Source organism: Triticum aestivum, chromosome 2A (genome assembly GCF_018294505.1).
Source record: "Triticum aestivum cultivar Chinese Spring chromosome 2A, IWGSC CS RefSeq v2.1, whole genome shotgun sequence".
Lineage (NCBI taxonomy): Eukaryota > Viridiplantae > Streptophyta > Magnoliopsida > Poales > Poaceae > Triticum > Triticum aestivum.
This window is the reverse complement of record NC_057797.1, coordinates 772,346,232-772,367,368: the sequence shown is the minus strand read 5'-3', so window position 1 is coordinate 772,367,368 and position 21,137 is coordinate 772,346,232. Positions and strand designations below refer to the sequence as shown.

Here is a 21,137-nt window from a genome sequence, read left to right as displayed (position 1 = left end):
TGTGGAACAGAAAGTTAGACTGACCTTGTAAAGGATGAAGCCGAATGTGCATGCGTACTCGTGTCGAACACTTTGTTTCTATACAGCTCAGGTGCAATGTAATAACCTAAATTACAGAAGAATATATTTAAGTTTGTCAGCCAAGGATTATTATCTGTATATTTCTTATTTTGATGTTAGTAAAAGTGGGCTTACTGAAACTGTCGACAATGGTCTTGTGGTTCACCGGTTCACCTTTTCGGAGGCGATCTTGGACAACCTCACGAGGCAGAATCCCCCGACCTTCATTAGGATTTCATAATCACCAAAAATATATTTATGGCAGCTTACCAAGATTAAAATAGTAAAATAGGTAGATATGCAAGTATTTATGATTCCTAGAGAATGCAACAAGAGAACGGAGAAGACCAAGTCACTCCATTTCCTCTTCTTGCTCTGGCTTTAGGTCAGAGTGAATGATGGGGTATAGCTTGTCACATAGGTCATGCCCCTGAACACCCAGATGTTCAAATTTTTGGGAGCATCTACAAATACAATTTCCTGCAACAATTAGACTTTAGTTGTATCAGGTAAAAACTGGTACTGAAAGAATCATAGTATCATTAGCAGTGGCCATAAAATTTGAACTAAAACCACGATGAGTAAATCGAAACGGAGGGAGTACTTTGTAGTGAACTGCTTCACCGCACTGATCAGTAGCAGCAGGTGCAGTCGGCACTCGCCAGGCACAAGCAAGCACAGGCCGCCCCTCACCCATCATACAAACAGAGCACACGCAACATGTGTGCGTACACGCGGAGCAACAACACCACACAAGACACACACGCGACACAGAGGCATCATTCAGAGCATGTGCACGGAGCCGCCGCTCCATGGATGCACCGCTGCCGGTACCACATGGAGAGGAGCAGCTGAGAGTGGCACAAACATGGTGGGTCAGCGAGAGCCTGTGGCACCACTCGGGCGAGAAGCCAAGCCGAGAGATATCCTCGCGTGATCGTCGGCGTCATTAGCAAAGTCACCAGCTTGGTCGAGCTAGGCCGCCGCTCACCAGTGCGCCTCGTGCCCCGTACACCAGCCATGCTGGCCAAGCCTGTCGCCGCGATGCGCTAGCTCGCGGGGGCCCTGCTGTGCGAACCCCACCGACCGCGTACGCCGGCGCCGCAGCTGCCATGCGCCTGGTCGGGCACAGAGCCACGGCCTCGTCCCGCCCGCTGCCAGCCGCGTCGCACAAGGCACGCCTAGGCCCCGGCCCCCACATCCTGCCGCCCGGAGCTCGCCGTTGTCGCCTGCCATCGTCGCCGCCCGCCGCTCGACACGGGCCACGCCGTTGTGGGCCAAGAGCAACAGCCGGTGCGCGCTGAGGTACATCTCCAACGCTTCAGCCCGCCCCCGTCGGCCCCGATGAAGAAATCCATCACCGCAGCGTGATTGTAGGGGTTGAGGACATTGGCGTAGAGTTTGTTATTTTCCTCTGTGGTAAAGCACAGTTAGTCAACCTAAATTCATGGGAGCGTTCGCCCCTTGATCCTTGGGGACATATGCACCGCCGGCGCCGGACAAGGTCGGCCCGCGTGCGTGTTGCCGGGAGCCACCTTGGGCGCGTCTTCTTCTCTGCGTGCTCTGTTCTCCCTCCCTCATGCGTTGCTTTGGGTTCCTCAATGACGGGCTCCTCGCGCGTCCCGGTGGCAGCGGCTCGCTTGCATTGCCGGGCGGCTTGCATGCTCTTGGGAATTTCTCGCTTTTGGATGGAGGTTTCGTACGGGAATTGATTAGATTGGGAGGTGAGCGTTAATGAAGGGAGAGAGGTTAACTGATGATAGTTCAGATTGCATGCGTTGCGTGATTGTAGGAGTTTCCGATGCGGGATGTGGGGTGTTATCCTCGGTGGAGTATGGTCAGTCATTGAAAATTGCCAAGTGCACACCATAGAATTGTTAAATCAATGAGGACTGTTAGATTGAGATTTATGGACAAATCGTATGGTGCTGACTGGATCGTGGGGTATTGTGGGACTAATTGCGGGGTGCACGTAAGAAAATTTATATTTGATTAGTATTTAATAGTAGTGGGGATTGTGGAGGCAGTACACACCATAGCGTAGCGCTGTGGTGGTAAAAGCGGAGTCATCACCGCGCCAGCTGCCGTCCGTTGGTCAAAGTCAGACCCAACGGGCCTCCCGCTATTTCGAATTCCGACGAGAGGCAGCAAGGGAAAGAGGCGAGAAATTGCGGAGCAAAGAACCCGAGGCGATGTTTCAAAAAAAAAAAAAAACCCGAGGCGAACCTGAACCTGAACCCGAAACCGACGCGGCGCGGCGCACGAGGACGAGGACGAGGACGAGGACGGCGACCGACCCACGCCTCACCCACGCGTCTCCGCCCTCCTCCTCTTGACTCCACGCAAGAGAGACCCTCCTCCTCACTCGCTCACACCCAACGCAAAGCTCCCATCTTTCCCCCGCACGCCACGCAAAACCCAGACCCTCCGCCTCCTCCGAATCCCCTCCTCCGCCGGCCGCCCTCCCGTACGACCAGCCGGCCCGGCGACGGACAGCATGGCGGCGGACTGAAGCGCGCTCGCGGCTCCGTCGGCCCGCGCTCTCCGGCTGCATTGGGCCAGATCCGCCCGGATCTGGGCGTCTCCAGCTCCAGAGGTGAGCCCCGGCCCTCGCCCCTCTCCGCCCCGCCTCGATTCGCAGTGTCCGCTCGCCGCCGGTGCGCCGAATCCCGGGGTTTCTCGGGGGTTTATCCAAGATGCGTTTGGTTGAAGGTGTCGTATGAATGGGTTGCGACCGTTTAATTTTTTTGGGATTGAACCATTCAATTCATGTGTTTGGCTGAATATAAGTGGTGAGCTAATTATTTAGGACGGGACCACCAGTCATGCTCACATAGTCATACATGCAAAGGGTGGCCATTTGATTCGACCGATTTGGTTGGGTGGAACGGTTCAGCATCTTCATGGCATATTCTCTTTTTTTTTTTGGCTCGAACCATTCATGTGCTTTATAACCAAACATGTCTATTTTCTGAACGATTCCAACCCATTCAACGCACCCTAAGTGTCCTCCGCGCTTGCTGCGCCGACGAAAATACAAAGCGCCCCCTTTCGCATATTCTCACGGATCCATTAGGTGTGGCACTGCCGTGCTAAATCCACGAATCACCTTTGATTCTGTGATTGATTCAATAAACTATTAGAGTACTAAGTTGGTGCCCCCGTCTGGCTGCCTTTTCGCCAAAAGCTTGATGCGCTTGTCGCGGCTCCCTGATTCGGATATTTATTTTTGTTTTACTTAACTATTTATATATGCTGCTTATTATCCACAGGTTAGATCTGTGCGTGTATGTCGCCTTCAGTTGTGATGTGAGCTCCGATGCGTCGCAGTCTGTCTGAGGCCATCGTTAGAGGTTGTTTGCTGACTGGAAAGCAGATTTAGTTTAGTCCTGTGGACTGGATGTCTAGGCTTGATGGGGACTGCTCCTGCCGAGATTCTCATTTCACCATGCAAATAGAAATAATACCACACCCTTTGGGGAGCCGGAACACACCGGTTCTTCTGTAGATCAGGGGCGATCTATGGAGTGAGTGGTTATGCGAGTGTGATTGCGACGCTTTAGTCATCTGCAGCATATAAGATTTTCTTGTTAAGCCTGGTCTTTATTCTTATTTGGATGTGACACTCAGTTTGTAGCATCTGCCAGGCTGCTACCTAACTGTGCTTTTCTTTATATATGTATGCTTATTTGGCTGTGCAAGATAAATTGCTGCATTTGCCAGGGTGCTACCTAACCGTGTTTTACTTTTTATATGTGCTTATTTGGCTGTGGTGGCCAGTTTGTACCATTTGGTAGTGGCGCTAACTGTGCTTTTCTTTCATGTGTGCAGTACACAGCAGTAGATCACACATCATCACCAAAAGCAATGGCGTCGTATAAGCTGGGCGTGGAGGTCGCAAGCGCTCATGACCTCATGCCCAAGGACGGGCAAGGTTCTGCCAGCGCCTGTGTTGAGCTTACCTTTGATGGTCAGCGGTTCCGCACGGCCATCAAGGAGAAGGACCTGAACCCCGTCTGGAACGAGCGCTTCTACTTCAACGTCTCTGATCCAACAAATCTTCCCGAGCTCGCTCTTGAAGCATATGTCTACAACATCCACAAGTCCATCGAAGGCTCCAGGTCATTCCTTGGCAAGGTCAGAATCGCTGGCACCTCATTCGTGCCCTTCACCGATGCTGTCATCATGCACTATCCACTGGAGAAGCGTGGGATGTTCTCCCGTGTCAAGGGGGAATTGGGCCTCAAAGTGTACATCACAAATGACCCCTCCATCAGGGCTTCCAACCCTCTTCCTGCAATGGACCCTGTTTCGAACAATACTCCTCCAACTCAAGCTGAGCAGATTGCTGCTGATATAACCGGTACTAATCTGAATGCTTCTCAGCGCCATCAAGAGCACAGGCATGATGAAGTGAGAACCTTGCATACCATAGCTAAGGATGTACAGCATCATCAGCACCATGGCCACCTTCCAGCCTCTTTTGCCGAGCAACCCTCCAACTCCAAGTATGGTGTTGAGCAAATGAAACCTCAACCTCAACAGCCCAAGATGGTCAGGATGTATTCAGCTGCCTCCCAGCAGCCCATGGACTATGCACTTAAAGAAACCAGCCCCTTTCTCGGTGGTGGACAGATTGTTGGTGGTCGGGTTATTGGTGGTGAGAAGCATGCTAGTACTTATGACTTAGTGGAGAGAATGCAGTATCTGTTTGTGCGTGTGGTCAAGGCACGGGACTTGCCTAACATGGACATCACTGGGAGCCTGGATCCTTTCGTGGAAGTGAGAGTTGGCAACTACAGGGGCATAACTAAGCACTTTGAGAAGCAGAGGAACCCTGAGTGGAATGCTGTCTTTGCTTTCTCTAGAGAACGTATGCAGGCCTCTGTCATTGAAGTGTTGGTCAAAGACAAAGATCTTGTCAGGGATGATTTTGTTGGCATGGTGCGATTCGATCTGAATGATGTGCCAGTACGTGTGCCCCCTGACAGTCCACTGGCTCCAGAATGGTACCGGCTTGTTCATAAGGATGGGGACAAGTCAAGGGGTGAGCTGATGCTGGCGGTTTGGATTGGCACCCAAGCTGACGAGGCATTTCCTGATGCATGGCATTCAGATGCTGCTACACTTGAGGATCCATCTGCTGTAACACACATGAAGTCGAAAGTTTACCATGCACCCAGACTGTGGTACCTGCGAGTTAACATAATTGAGGCCCAAGATATTCTCATACATGATAAGACCCGCTATCCAGATGTTTTTGTCAGAGCACAGGTGGGGCATCAGCATGGGAGGACAAAACCTGTTCAGGCTAGAAACTTCAACCCATTTTGGAATGAAGACCTGATGTTTGTGGCTGCTGAACCTTTCGAGGATCACCTTATTCTGTCACTTGAAGATCGTGTAGCTCCTAACAAGGATGAGACGCTTGGCCGGATAATTATACCATTGACGATGATTGATAGGCGGGCTGATGACCGCATTGTCCATGGGAAGTGGTTTAATCTTGAGAAGCCTGTACTTGTTGATGTGGACCAACTAAAGAGAGAGAAGTTCTCTAGTCGGCTCCATCTCCGTCTCTGCCTTGATGGAGGATATCATGTTCTGGACGAGTCTACAAACTACAGCAGTGACCTCAGACCAACAGCCAAGCAACTCTGGAAGCCGTCGATTGGTCTGCTTGAGCTTGGAGTCCTTGGTGCACAGGGGATTGTTCCTATGAAGACACGTGATGGAAAAGGTTCATCAGACACCTATTGTGTTGCAAAGTATGGGTCAAAGTGGGTGCGAACACGTACTATCATGAACAATCCAAACCCCAAGTTCAATGAACAGTACACTTGGGAGGTCTATGATCCTGCAACTGTCCTGACTATTGGTGCTTTTGACAATGGCCAGCTTGGAGACAGGAATGGGGAGAAGCCATCCAGTGGTAAAGATGCGAAAATCGGCAAGGTTCGAATTCGCCTTTCAACACTTGAAACTGGCCGAGTATACACCCACTCGTATCCTCTCCTGGTTCTGCACCCATCAGGGGTGAAAAAGATGGGTGAACTGCACCTAGCCATACGATTTTCCTCAACGTCATTGGTCAACATGCTATACCTGTACTCCCGACCTTTGCTGCCGAAGATGCACTATGCACGCCCAATACCAGTGCTTCAGGTTGACATGCTCCGCCACCAAGCTGTCCAGATCGTGGCTGCCCGTCTCAGCCGTATGGAGCCACCTCTGAGAAAGGAAGTTGTTGAGTACATGTCAGATTTTGACTCTCACTTGTGGAGCATGAGGAGAAGCAAAGCAAACTTCTTCAGGCTGATGAATGTCTTCTCAGGCCTGTTTGCCATCAGCAAGTGGTTCAGTGGTGTCTGCGCATGGAAGAACCCCATTACCACCGTGCTGGTTCACATCCTCTTTATAATGCTGGTGTGCTTTCCAGAGCTCATACTCCCAACAGTGTTCTTGTACATGTTCCTGATAGGGATCTGGAACTACCGTTACCGGCCTCGCTACCCTCCACACATGAACACCAAGATCTCTCATGCAGAAGCTGTTCACCCAGATGAACTCGACGAAGAGTTTGACACATTCCCCACAAGCCGGAGCCAAGAGGTTGTAAGGATGAGGTATGATAGGCTGAGGAGTGTTGCTGGAAGGATACAGACTGTTGTTGGCGATATCGCAACCCAAGGGGAGAGAGTTCAGGCACTGCTCAGTTGGAGGGATCCTCGGGCCACAGCAATATTTGTGCTATTCTGTTTCATAGCCGCGATAGTGCTGTACGTCACACCGCTCCAGGTTCTCGCAGCATTAGGAGGGTTCTATGCCATGAGGCACCCGAGGTTCAGGCACAGGTTGCCATCAACGCCAGTAAACTTCTTCAGGCGACTGCCAGCGAGGACAGACAGTATGCTGTGAAGATGCTACCATCTGGTGGCCTTATCGTTGTAATCCCTAGAATTACACCATGTCTGTCGCTGTAGCTCGACTCGCCGTGTTATTATTTGTGACTGTTTGTCGTTCAGGACTTCGAGTCTGCCTATCGTATTAGGTGCTGGATCCAGGGAATAATGTGCCGACAGCTTATCATGACTTGCCAGGTTTTGGAAGCATGCTGATCGTTTATGAAATATCTTGCTGTGTAATGTTCAGTACCCTGCTTGAATGGTTTTTGTGGTCATCTGTGTTTCTAACCACTTGGGTAACTGCATCTTTCTACAAGCATTTCTGTGGCTAGTTTCTGCTGGGCTGATTGTCCTTGGTTTTTGTGCTTATGTGATTTTGACGTGATATTTTTTTCCGGCTATGCCTTGATTGGAAGGATACTGTTTTAACTTTTGTAACTGTTTCCGTATGACTCTACATTTGGCCAAACCAGTGGAGTAACACTGTTTTCTTCCCCTTCCGTTTGCATTCTAACAATAGTTTTAAAAACTCATCGTTTAAAGAATGTCCAAAAATAAGTCATTGTAGTAGCTGGTGTACTGTAGGCCCAAAATATTTTGTCTACTTCTCTTTGTAGCTTCTCTGCCATTAATATTTCTCAATCAGGAATAGCCCATTCAAATATCAATGCTTTGCAATTTGTGTGGTTGTTATTAGAATCTGTGGACAGCATATGGACTGCAAATAATGAGGAACTTTAAGACATTCTAAGACTTCCTGAGATGCACAAATAAATCTCACGACAGGTGCTTGCCACTTGTCACAAGTTCTTCAGAGTGCTGCCGCTTAAGGCTCTTCTCCAATCCTTCTCAAGTGGAAACATTACAGTATTGCTGAGAGCAAACATGGGTGCGGCAGAGTCATCCTCCAAGCTTGGTGGTTCCGTCCATGACTTCGTCGTTAAGGTCCTCCTCCATCCCTCCCTCCCCCCCCCCCCCCCCCCCACACGATGTTCATCCATCGTATATTCTTGTGGATGATTTGCTTGCGAACAAGAAGATAATTAAATTATTCAGTATGTCCGTTTGTTTTCATTCATGTACAGTTCACAGTTCCATGCCATCCTTCTAACCGAAACACCCGTGGGATTTCTCTGCAGGATGTAAGAGGAAATGATGTTGAGCTCAGCAGATACAAGGGGAAAGTCCTGCTTATTGTGAATGTCGCATCTCGATGGTAGCGTGTTTTGCAGTTTTAGTTTGAAATCCTCCTGTTTGAATCTGTGTTTACACCACCTGAGTTGATATCCCTGCAGTGGTCTGGCCAATTCCAACTACACGGAACTGGGTCAGCTCTATGAGAAATACAGGGAGAAAGGTACCTACTTTTCTATAGCTTTGCACATGTCATTCCACTATAGCAGTAGCTCTATCTAATGCATTATATTCACCCCAGCCTTATTTAGTAGTTTAGCAGATTCTAATTTGGTACGTTGTACGGTTCTTAACCATGTTTTTTGTTCATTTGCTATTTGTATTAAAACTGAACACGATATATGATATAAATGCTTTGTACTTAAATGGTATGGTTATATCTTGTTGTGGGGAATGATTAAAACTCTTCGATGCATCACTTTTGTACATCGCGGGGAATGTTCCATTTTTTTAGAGAAAAATCCATTGTCTTTGCCTTCACTAGAGAGTAGAAACTCATAAGAAATGCAATCCAATCAGCACAACAGATGTGGCATCTGAGTGGTTTCTCGGTCATAATGTGTGCATACAGAATACACTTCACCTGCTTACTAAAGCAGCAGCAGAACTTACCTGTAGCTTGCCTAGCTGGTCAAGAGCATGGCTTCTCAGGTATAGGCTTATACTATGACTGAATGTGTTTTGAAGTCATATTGCTTTTACAAGACTACAGTGGTGTCAAAAAGTCCTAGAAGTGGGACCTGATCAACAGTTTGCTTCCCATCAAACAGATATTACAGAAGCTATGCTATGTTTGGATCCAACTATTCAAGTTGAGTTAGTTTTCAGATTTGAGATTGGAACCAACCTTGGGCTAAATAATGATAGAAGACCTTAAAAAAAATGATAGAAGAGAAATCTACAGTTTATGTTAGGCTGCAAGTCTTTAGTATGATGAGTTATAAATAAATAGTAAGACAAGATGTGCCATTGTGCAGGTCAAATAACTTGCATTTTATACTTCGTCTTCAATCTTCATTTATCGTTGCGTGTTTTCTGCTGCAATTAGGATTGGAGATATTGGCGTTCCCCTGCAATCAATTTGCTGGACAGGAACCAGATAGCGATGAGAAGATTGTGGAGTTTGCTTGCAATCGCTTCCAAGCAGAGTTTCCTATTTTTCGCAAGGTCTATTCCAGCGAAAATCTTTGTTTCCATTTCTGTGTGCGTGCTAGCTTCCAAACACAAATGCACTTATTTTTTATCTAAACATTTCTGAGTTGACAACAGGTTGACGTGAACGGCAACAATGCTGCCCCACTGTACAAGTTCTTGAAGTCAGAGAGGGGCGGTCTATTTGGAGAACGTATCAAGTGGAACTTCACCAAGTTTCTAGTTGACAAAGAGGGGCACGTCATGAACCGATATGCACCGACCTGGTCCCCACTCGGCATTGAGGTGATGCTCTAACTCAACAGTTTATTTTCTGTATTCCTCGTCTCCAACAGAACGGTAATTCACTTGGTGAATGTTGTTTCCGCAGAATGACATCAAGAAGCTGTTGGAGGTTTGAGGTATATCTCCAGGGAAGATCATGCGTCGGCGTGTCATGTGTATGTGTCATCTGTTCTTTCTGCTACTGTATGTGTATGTACACTTGCTCTATCAAGAGTAACTCCAGTCTGTTGTATGCTACTCTGTTTTCTACACGGTGAAAGGAAATAACATTTCGCTGAAATATAAACAAAATTATATCGATGCAACAAAACACAGCCTGGAGAGTAATCTATAAGAATGATCTCAAAAACCGAATGGGCTATTCCAAAGTATACATTTGGTATTCTTTTTGGGAACAGAAAAATCTCTCAAGAGATGGAAGTGTCGACAAATATGAGCTATCCTCTAGAAGAGTTGATATCAATGTTGGAACTTCGTGTGTCAAATATCCCAGAGCTAGGCCACCCTCCCGTCGATACAACGGAGGGCGGCGACGTTAGGTTTTGGTTATGTCCTGAGCTGGGCGACACCACATCTGGCCCAGCGCCGGTGAGCGAGTCGGGACCGAAAGCCGGTGGTTTCGCGGCTTTCTTGGACTTTGATTTGGATCCTCCTTGCACAAAAGTCCCTAGCACCACCTGCACAATGCCAAACAGGATTAGAAACTTTTATGTTGTATGTCTGAATCTTAGCAAATGAGGTTGATCTGGATGCAGGAGCTTGGTTCCATGTCTGAATCTTAGCAGATGAGGCTGATCTAGTAGATTGCTGTTACCTGCACAGTACTGGCAGCCACCAATGCTCCACCCAGGACACCTCCAATGACATGCCTCTCCGGGCTGCAGAGCGTGACGCTGATCCCGTCGGTTTGATTTTGCTGGCCCTCGTTCAGATTGTAAGAGCCGGATAAACTCAGGATTTCATACAATCCCTACAAACATTCACATCATGCAGGGTTACTTATAAGTCTCAGGTGCATCACTCCTTTGATATGCATATAGGATGGTCGCTTACCTCGTAAATGGCAGGGTTATTGTAGGAAGGAGGATGATCTGCCGGGTGGCGCAGGACGGCCCTGGAGACGGACCCCATCGCTGAGAGCACGCACACCGCCCTCGGTGACTGGCTCGCGAATGCCGCGATCTTCCCCGCGACGTCCTGTCAAGGCAATTGATATGATTCTGTCTGTCAGTTCATCAGGTGCAGCAGGGTAGCAGAGGAATAGAATAGAATTTAGGTGGCATTGTCCCAGTTTTGCATTGCGTGCATACCTCTGAAGGAGATGCTGTGATGATGTGGGGAGTAAAGCTCGTTCCAGCTGAACCAGGGAACGCATTGCCTGGACAAAATAACAATTTTCAGCAATTAATTTTATTCGTTGTGGTTTCAGTGAACTGCAGACTATGCTGTGACAGTTGAAGGTTTTTTTTGCTATGTCTCCAGCCCAAATCAGACTTCAGAGTGTCAGAAAAACTTTGCATAAAAACTAGCAGCATTCTAAAACAAATGATTTCTAAGATGGCAGCAACTGATAAGCAAATTGAGCTAATGACACTGTTAAAATCATCAAAAATCAACATTCCTTTGCTACAGCAGGTACTGCACAGTACAGATGTTCTGTTGACAATTGGCAGGCAGTAGATTGGAATTTGATAGAAATCTGAATTAATCACCTTAAGTAGGACAGTGCATATATAAAATTCAGACTTTACAAGAAATCAATAAAATTCAGAATTGGGTGTATATATGTACTGACCGGAGGGTTTACTGCTGGGTGAGGAGAGCTTCTTCCCGGTGCCTGGCGGTCGGCCGCGCTTCTTCTTCTGGGCCGCGTCGTCGAGCCCGCCCGCCATGCCCTGCCCGGCCATCGACCCCATCCTCTGCTGAGGCGCGCCCATCATCTGATGTTGCTGCTGCTGATGATGCGCCGACGAGGAAGACGAGGACATGTGGTGCTTCATGGCGCCGTCGGGCCCGTACTTGCGCGGCCTGCCCCGCTTCCGCTTGACGGGCTCCGGCGGCGGGCTGGCCACCGGCATCGTCGTGCCCGAGCCAGAAACAGAGCCGCCCATGTTGCCGGCGTGCTGCAACATGGAGGAAGGGGACGTGGTGTTGTCCATGTTGAACTGCATGCCGGCGAGGGAGGAGGCGCCGCCGCCGATGGACTGGAGGATGGCGGTGGGGCTCATGCTCATGTTGGGCATGGGGCGGATGACGGAGTGCATCCCGGCGAGCGAGGAGGGGCTATGCTGCCCCCCGCCGCCGCCGGTGCCGCCGAGCATGCGGAGGTGCTGCTGCTGCTGCTGCTGCTGGCCATAGAATGGCGGCAGGTCGGACGGTGAGATGAGGTCTTTGCCATCCATGCATGGATCACTGCTTTCTTCCTCCTCCAAAAGCGCAGCCAGCTGCCCTCGCCCTGATCATGCACGAACACGATCGACCACCTCCCGCCGAGCGCCAAGCGAAGCTCCCTGGCTCCTCCTCCGGCGCGGACAGGCGGCGCCGGCACCACCGGAGAAAGAAGGGATGAGGAGGAGATGGGATGCGCCACCGGACGAGCAGCTGGATAGATCAGGAGGAGGAGGAGGAGGAGGAGGCAATGATGGGAGGGAGATAAGATGACGCGGTTGGCCTACATGCACGCGCAAGCGGGCAAGTAGCCGCTTGGATGTGTTTGTCAGCCAGGATGGAGGATGGAGGATGGGCACAGCACCACCGATGGATCCATCACCGATGGATGGATGGATGGATGGATGGAACGGCGGCCACCGCGCCCCCGCCCCACACAGACAGATAGATAGGCGAGACGAGGCGACACACCCGTCCCGGCGGTACCGATAAGATTTCGGTTCCGTTCCTTTCGCCCAACGAAAAGGCCGCCCGTTGCCGCCATAGCTTTCGTCGGGCGCGCGGCATCATCCATCCATCCATCCATCCATCCATCCGCTGGCCTAGCGCGGGGTGGGGTGGGGTGGCATGTCGCTACCCGCCCGCTCCATCCCAGCCCCCATTCTACAGTAGTCCGTGGAATAGCCCCGGCCCCGCCTGTCATCTGCCAAGCAACTTGCTCTGTGCTCCTCGAGAAGATATTTTTCGCCCTTGTTCTTTCTGTCACAAGTAACAGTGCGCCGGAAGGCGACGCTCCCCTTCGTCGATCGCACCGCCTTGTTTCGCACAATTACAAAATAATAATAAAGAATATACATACTGGAATGTTTACAAAGTCTAACTTACCTAAACGCTCTTATATTTTTTTACTGAGGGAGTGTCTTAAGTGTTCAAAGGCATGGGACTAAACATAAATCAAGGTAGAGGAGAACCGCTCCGAAGACTAGACGGCCACACATGCATGCTATGCCATGTGATCAACCAGATTTTCGAACATGAATCTAGTATCACCTTGTCATTCTAAATCACAATCAGTCATTGACGATTAGATGGTGATGAACTCTTACAGAGAATGATCGCGCTAACACCCCTCCCCCTCCCCCTTGTTGCGTCCATGCCTCCATGGTGGATTTGGAAGGAGGAGGTGCCGAGGTGGTGTTGCATGGTCCTCTTACTCTTGGGCCCGCATGACCATCCACCTAATGGGCTTCTTTCTCATGGGTCTTGAAGCTTTCTTTTTCCCTTTTATTTAGGTACGTCTTCTTTGATTTGTTGACCATGGCTAGTTTCTTAGACTTTCGGTGACTTGATTTGGCTTTGACAGTTTGCCATGTAGATTCCATGTAGGACTAAGCAGTATCTCATAGGTAGGATAGTTATTCTTGCAGTATCAATGTTCATTTGATCGAGACTGGTAGCGTTTGACCGGTTAATTTTTTTATGGGTGTAAGTAGCAAAACAACCGTTTAGACCAAGCAAAAGCAACAATACAAGCATTTTTTTGCTGTTTTTCAAAAAAAAAAAACATATGGGCCCCTAATTTACACTCATGATACATCAAGGTAATCGAGAATTGCAAGGTGTGAGTTCCATCAAAAATCATCTCCCCCTTGTGTTAGGTCAATAACAACAAAGGTGGTGGAGTAGCTTCTTTCACACCACTAATTTCTAGTCGTTCAAGTCCCAACGAAATGAAACTTCTAGCGGGGAATTATAGAACATTTGTTTCGTGCAATATTGAACATGTTGTTGAATTAATTGGTTATGAGAGGTGCATTTCCTAGCAAGCTAAACTCCCATTATTTTTAGAGTGTTGTCTTTGATATTTTTTTCTTGCTGTTGCAAGGAGTATTTGAACTTGACTCCCTCTTTCCTTTAGCTATCATACATGCCTTGCCTAGATTGGGCGGTCACAACACCTTTTGGGATTCTCGTTCGGGTCATCTACCAAAAAGTTCCAGTTATAAATTTGAAATATGGCGGCTATTGAGAGAGGACTTTAGAACTGTAGTTACCAATGCCTGGAACAAACCTGTGAGTGGTAGACCTTCTAATCAACATCTGGAAAAGTAAATTTAGGAATCTTAGAAAAGCCGTTAAAGGTTGGAGTTCCAACATAGAGGCTGAACTTAGAAACCTCAAGAAGGATATGATGTTGGAGTATGATAGTCTTGACATCAAAGTTGAAACTATTGCGCTCTCTCCCGACGAGTTGGATAGAATGAAACGGATTAAGTTAGAGATGAACAAAATTTGGTTAAAAGAAGAAACTAAGGTTAGACAAAGATCTAGAGATAGGGATATCAAGGAGGGTGATAAGAATACTACTTATTTCCATGCACTAGCTAACCATAGGAGGAGTAAGATGCTGGTTCATACCCTCCAAGGCCCTGATGGTCCTGTTACTAAAACTAACGACATGCTTTATGTAGCATTATACTACTACAAAAAGTTATGTAGTAAAGAAGGTAGAATATGTTTCTTATCAGCTAATGAGCTTTTATAGGATACTGACCTCCTAACTAATTACGAGAATAGGATGCTTGATGTTCCTTTTTTTTGAAGAAGAGGTTAAGAGGTCTTTGAGTCATATGTTGATGGGGCCAGGTCTAATGGGATTCCCTTCCTTTTCTACCATCACTTTAGGGATTTAGTTAAGTCTTACTTAATGGCATTGTTCAAAGATTTTTCTGAGAGAACACTAGATATCTAACGATTTCGCCATGATTGCCATGATACCTAAAGAGCTATTGGCTACCACTATAGAAAAGGTGGGCCAATAAGTCTCCTTAACTACGTTTTTAAGACCTTCACCAAAGTTCTAATCATGGATAAGATAATTTCTAGTAAATCAACCAGCCTTTATCAAAGAGAGGTGCATCCTAGAAAGTGTTGTCACTTGTCATGAAGTAATCGATTCTTTGCTGTAATCTCAGGACAAAGGGGTAGTTCTTAAACTAGACTATGATAAGGCCTTTGATAGGTCAACCTTGATTTTTTTTCCTGAATTGCATGAGCTTAGGGGCTTTAGTTGTAGGTGGCTTAGTTGGATCTCAATAATTTGAAGGAAATATGCCCTAGAGGCAATAATAAAGTTATTATTTATTTCCTTATATCATGATAAATGTTTATTATTCATGCTAGAATTGTATTAACCGGAAACATAATACATGTGTGAATACATAGACAAACATAGTGTCACTAGTATGCCTCTACTTGACTAGCTCGTTAATCAAAGATGGTTATGTTTCCTAACCATGGACAAAGAGTTGTCATTTGATTAACGGGATCACATCATTAGTTGAATGATCTGATTGACATGACCCATTCCATTAGCTTAGCACCCGATCGTTTAGTATGTTGCTATTGCTTTCTTCATGACTTATACATGTTCCTATGACTATGAGATTATGCAACTCCTGTTTGCCGGAGGAACACTTTGTGTGCTACCAAACGTCACAACGTAACTGGGTGATTATAAAGGTGCTCTATAGGTGTCTCCAAAGGTACATGTTGGGTTGGCGTATTTCGAGATTAGGATTTGTCACTCCGATTGTCGGAGAGGTATCTCTGGGCCCTCTCGGTAATGCACATCACTGAAGCCTTGCAAGCATTGCAACTAATGAGTTAGTTGCGGGATGATGTATTACGGAACGAGTAAAGAGACTTGCCGGTAACGAGATTGAACTAGGTATGGGATACCGACGATCGAATCTCGGGCAAGTAACATACCGGTGACAAAGGGAACAACGTATGTTGTTATGCGGTCTGACCGATAAAAGATCTTCGTAGAATATGTAGGAGCCAATATGAGCATCCAGGTTCCGCTATTGGTTATTGACCGGAGACGTGTCTCGGTCATGTCTACATTGTTCTCGAACCCGTAGGGTCCGCACGCTTAAGGTTATGATGACAGTTATATTATGAGTTTATGCATTTTGATGTACCGAAGTTTGTTCGGAGTCCCGGATGCGATCACGAACATGACGAGGAGTCTCGAAATGGTCGATACATAAAGATTGATATATTGGAAGCCTATGTTTGGATATCGGAAGTGTTCCGGGTGAAATCGGGATTTTACCGGAGTACCGGGAGGTTACCGGAACCCCCCGGGAGGTATATGGGCCTTAGTGGGCCTTAGTGGAAGAGAGGAGAGGTGGCCAGAGATGGGCCGCGTGCCCCTCCCCCCTTGGTCCGAATAGGACAAGGAGAGGGGGCCGGCCCCCCTTCCTCCTCTCTCTCTCCTCTTTCCCCCTCCGCGAATCCTATTCCAACTAGGAAAGGGGGGGAGTCCTACTCCCGGAAGGAGTAGTGATTGACAGAATTCTCTAGTCACCATCACCAAGTTAATAGAACTTCGTGATGAACTATGATATGCAAGGGATAACGGAAACGATTCCCAAGCTCTTCGTAATGCAAAAATTGACGAAGGTTGAAATCGAGAAAAACATCAAGTGTTGATGGTAGACAAGACCACTAGTTTCAAGAAAAGGGCAGAGTGAAGAAGGGGAACTTCAAGAAGAACAGCAAGCAAGTTGCTGCTCAAGTGAAGAAGCCCAAGTCTGGTCCTAAGCCTGAGACTAAGTGTTTCTACTGCAAAAGGACTGGTCACTGGAAGCGGAACTACCCTAAGTGATTGGCAGATAAAAAGGATGGCAAAGTGAACATAAGTATATTTGATATACATGTTATTGATGTGTACTTTACTAGTGTTTATAGCAACCCCTCAGTATTTGATACTAGTTCAGTTGCTAAGATTAGTAACTCGAAACGGGAGTTGCAGAATAAACAAAGACTAGTTAAGGGTGAAGTGACGATGTGTGTTGGAAGTGGTTCCAAGATTGATATGATCATCATCGCACACTCCCTATACTTTCGGGATTAGTGTTGAACCTGAATAAGTGTTATTTGGTGTTTGCGTTAAGCATGAATATGATTTGATCATGTTTATTGTAATATGATTATTCATTTAAGTAAGAGAATAAATTGTTGTTCTGTTTACATGAATAAAACCTTATATGGTTACACACCCAATGAAAATAGTTCTTTGGATCTCGATCGTAGTGATACACATAATCATAATATTGAAACCAAAAGATGCAAAGTTAATAATGATAGTGCAACTTATTTGTAGCACTACCGTTTAGGTCATATTGGTGTAAAGCGCATGAAGAAACTCCATGCTGATGGGATTTTGGAATCACTTGATTATGAATCACTTGATGCTTGTGAACCATGCCTCATGGGCAAGATGACTAAGACTCCGTTCTCCGGAGCGAGCAACTGACTTATTGGAAATAATACATACTGATGTATGCGGTCCAATGAGTGTTAAGGCTCACGGAAAGTATCGTTATTTTCTGAACTTCGCAGATGATTTGAGCAGATATGGGTATATCTACTTGATGAAACATAAGTCTGAAACATTTGAAAAGTTCAAAGAATTTCAGAGTGAAATGGAAAATCATCGTGACAAGAAAATAAAGTTTCTACGATCTGATCGCGGAGACAAATATTTGAGTTACGAGTTGGTCTTCAATTAAAACAATGTGGAATAGTTTCACAAACTCATGCCACATGGAACACCACAGCATAATGGTGTGTCCGAACGTCATAACCGTACTTTATTGGATATAGTGCAATCTATGATGTCTCTTACCGATCTACCACTATCATTTTGGGGTTATGCATTAGAGACAGCTGCATTCACGTTAAAAGGGCGCCATCTAAATCTGTTGAGACGACACCGTATGAACTGTGGTTTGGCAAGAAACCAAAGTTGTCGTTTCTTAAAGTTTGGGGTTGCAATGCTTATGTGAAAAAGTTTCATCCTGATAAGCTCAAACCCAAATCGGAAAAGTGTGTCTTCATAGGATACCCAAAAAGTTACTGTTGGGTACACCTTCTATCACAGATCCAAAGGCAAGACATTCGTTGCTAAGAATGGATCCTTTCTAGAGAAGGAGGTTCTCTCGAAAGAAGTGAGTGGAAGGAAAGTAGAACTTGATAAGGTAATTGTACCTTCTCCCTTATTGGAAAGTAGTTCATCACAGAAATCTGTTCCTGTGACTACTACACCAATTAGTGAGGAAGCTAATGATGATGATCATGTAACTTCAGATCAAGTTACTACCGAATCTCGTAGGTAAACCAGAGTGAGATCCGCACCAGAGTGGTACGGTAATCCTGTTCTGGAGGTCATGCTACTTGACCATGACGAACCTACGAACTATGAAGAAGCGATGGTGAGCCCAGATTCCGCAAAATGGCTTGAGGCCATGAAATCTGAGATGGGATCCATGTATGAGAACAAAGTATGGACTTTGGTTGACTTGCCCGATGATCGGCAAGCAATTGAGAATAAATGGATTTTCAAGAGGAAGACGGACGCTGATAGTAGTGTTACTATCTACAAAGCTAGAATTGTCGCAAAAGGTTTTCGACAAGTTCAAGGTGTTGACTACGATGGGAGTTTCTCACTCGTATCTATGCTTAAGTCTGTCCGAATCATGTTAGCAATTGCCGCATTTTATGAAATCTGGCAAATGGATAAACAAAACTGCATTCCTTAATAAATTTATTAAAGAAGAGTTGTATATGATACAACCAGAAGGTTTTATCAATCCTAAAGGTGCTAACAAAATATGCAAGCTCCAGGGATCCATCTATGGACTGGTGCAAGCATCTCGGAGTTGGAATATACGCTTTGATAAGTTGATCAAAGCATATAGTTTTATACAGACTTGCGATGAAGCCTGTATTTACAAGAAAGTGAGTGGGAGCACTACAACATTTCTGATAAGTATATGTGAATGACATATTGTTGATTGGAAATAATGTAGAATTATTCTGCAAAGCATAAAGGAGTGTTTGAAAGGAATTTTCCAAAGAAAGACCTCGGTGAAGCTGCTGACATATTGAACATCAAGATCTATAGAGATAGATCAAGACGCTTGATAAGCTTTTTTCAATGAGTACATACCTTGACAAGATTTTGAAGTAGTTCAAAATAGAACAGTCAAAGAAAGAGTTCTTGTCTGTGTTACAAGGTGTGAAATTGAGTAAGACTCAAAACCTGACCACGACAGAAGATAGAAAGAGAATGAAAGTCATTCCCTATGCCTCAGCCATAAGTTCTATTAAGTATGCCATGCTATGTACCAGATCTATTGTATACCCTACACAGATTGTGGCAAGGTAGTACAATAGTGATCTAGGAGTAGATCACTGGACAGCGGTCAAAATTATTCTTAGTGGAATAAGGATATGTTTCTCGATTATGGAGATGACAAAAAGGTTCATCATAAAGGGTTACGTCGATGCAAGTTTTGACACTAATCCAGATGACTCTAAGTCTCAATCTGGATACATATTAAAAGTGGGAGCAATTAGTTAGAGTAGCTCTGTGTAGAGCATTGTTGACATAGAAATTTGCAAAATACATACGGATCTGAATGTGGCAGACCCGTTAACTAAACTTCTCTCACAAGCAAAATATGATCACACCTTAGTACTCTTTGGGTGTTAATCGCATAGCGATGTGAACTAGATTACTGAATCTAGTAAACCCTTTGGGTGTTGGTCACTTGAAGATGTGAACTAATCACATAAAGATGTGAACTATTAGTGTTAAATCACATGGTGATGTGAACTAGATTATTGACTCTAGTGCAAGTGGGAGACTGAAGGAAATATGCCCTAGAGGCAATAATAAAGTTATTATTTATTTCCTTATTTATTATTTATTTCCTTATATCATGATAAATGTTTATTATTCATGCTAGAATTGTATCAACCGGAAACATAATACATGTGTGAATACATAGACAAACAGAGTGTCACTAGTATGCCTCTACTTGACTAGCTCGTTAATCAAAGATGGTTATGTTTCCTAACCATGGACAAAGAGTTGTCATTTGGTTAACGGGATCACATCATTAGTTGAATGATCTGATTGACATGACCCATTCCATTAGCTTAGCACCCGATCGTTTAGTATGTTGCTATTGCTTTCTTCATGACTTATACATGTTCCTATGACTATGAGATTATGCAACTCCCGTTTGCCGGAGGAACACTTTGTGTGCTACCAAACGTCACAACGTAACTGGGTGATTATAAAGGTGCTCTACAGGTGTCTCCAAAGGTACATGTTGGGTTGGTGTATTTCGAGATTAGGATTTGTCACTCCGATTGTCGGAGAGGTATCTATAGGCCCTCTCGGTAATGCACATCACTGAAGCCTTGCAAGCATTGCAACTAATGAGTTAGTTGCGGGATGATGTATTACGGAACGAGTAAAGAGACTTGCCGGTAACGAGATTGAACTAGGTATGGGATACCGACGATCGAATCTCGGGCAAGTAACATACCGGTGACAAAGGGAACAACGTATGTTGTTATGCGGTCTGACCGATAAAAGATCTTCGTAGAATATGTAGGAGCCAATATGAGCATCCAGGTTCCGCTATTGGTTATTGACCGGAGACGTGTCTCGGTCATGTCTACATTGTTCTCGAACCCGTAGGGTCCGCACGCTTAAGGTTACGATGACAGTTATATTATGAGTTTATGCATTTTGATGTACCGAAGTTTGTTCGGAGTCCCGTATGTGATCACGGACATGACGAGGAGTCTCGAAATGGTCGAGACATAAAGATTGATATATTGGAAGCCTATGTTTGGATATCAGAAGTGTTCCGGGTGAAATCGGGATTTTACCGGAGTACCGGGAGGTTACCGGAACCCCCCGGGAGGTATATGGGCCTTAGTGGGCCTTAGTGGAAGAGAGGAGAGGTGGCCAGAGATGGGCCGCGCGCCCCTCCCCCCTTGGTCCGAATAGGACAAGGAGAGGGGGCCGACCCCCCTTCCTCCTCTCTCTCTCCTCTTTCCCCCCTCCGCGAATCCTATTCCAACTAGGAAAGGGGGGGAGTCCTACTCCCGGAAGGAGTAGGACTCCTCCTGGCGCGCCCTATGATGGCCGGCCGGCCCCCCCTCCTTTGAGGCTTTATATACGGAGACAAGGGGCACCCCTAGAGACACAAGTTGATCCACGTGATCATATTCTTAGCCGTGTGCGGTGCCCCCTTCCACCATAGTCCTCGATAATGTTGT

The 21,137-nt window shown here is 46.2% G+C and overlaps 3 protein-coding genes across 4 annotated transcripts; 2 read left to right on the top strand and 1 right to left on the bottom strand.

The window, feature by feature from the left end:
- Nucleotides 1-2,309: 2,309 nt before the first annotated feature.
- Nucleotides 2,310-7,211, top strand: LOC123191119 (FT-interacting protein 3). Of its 2 annotated transcripts, none has more exons than XM_044603900.1 (2): nt 2,310-2,656; nt 3,892-7,211. In XM_044603900.1, the coding sequence occupies exon 2, from the start codon at nt 3,928-3,930 to the stop codon at nt 6,976-6,978; it is 3,051 nt and encodes a 1,016-aa protein (XP_044459835.1). In that variant the 5' UTR covers nt 2,310-2,656; nt 3,892-3,927; the 3' UTR covers nt 6,979-7,211. The 2 variants fall into 2 exon arrangements, with proteins under 2 accessions (XP_044459835.1, XP_044459836.1); XM_044603901.1 differs by lacking the exon at nt 2,310-2,656 and adding an exon at nt 3,120-3,136.
- Nucleotides 7,212-7,423: 212 nt separating this feature from the next.
- On the top strand, nt 7,424-9,882 carry LOC123191121 (probable phospholipid hydroperoxide glutathione peroxidase). Its single transcript, XM_044603903.1, has 6 exons — nt 7,424-7,910; nt 8,105-8,181; nt 8,261-8,322; nt 9,208-9,326; nt 9,429-9,596; nt 9,682-9,882. Exons 1-6 carry the CDS (start codon nt 7,851-7,853, stop codon nt 9,709-9,711), a joined length of 516 nt encoding a protein of 171 aa, XP_044459838.1. The 5' UTR covers nt 7,424-7,850; the 3' UTR covers nt 9,712-9,882.
- A 31-nt stretch (nt 9,883-9,913) lies between these two features.
- On the bottom strand, nt 9,914-12,337 carry LOC123191120 (AT-hook motif nuclear-localized protein 9). Its single transcript, XM_044603902.1, has 5 exons — nt 11,392-12,337; nt 10,907-10,974; nt 10,650-10,793; nt 10,411-10,566; nt 9,914-10,273 (listed from the first exon to the last, which is right to left on the bottom strand). The coding sequence occupies exons 1-5, from the start codon at nt 11,996-11,998 to the stop codon at nt 10,034-10,036; spliced, it is 1,215 nt and encodes a 404-aa protein (XP_044459837.1). The 5' UTR covers nt 11,999-12,337; the 3' UTR covers nt 9,914-10,033.
- Nucleotides 12,338-21,137: the final 8,800 nt, after the last annotated feature.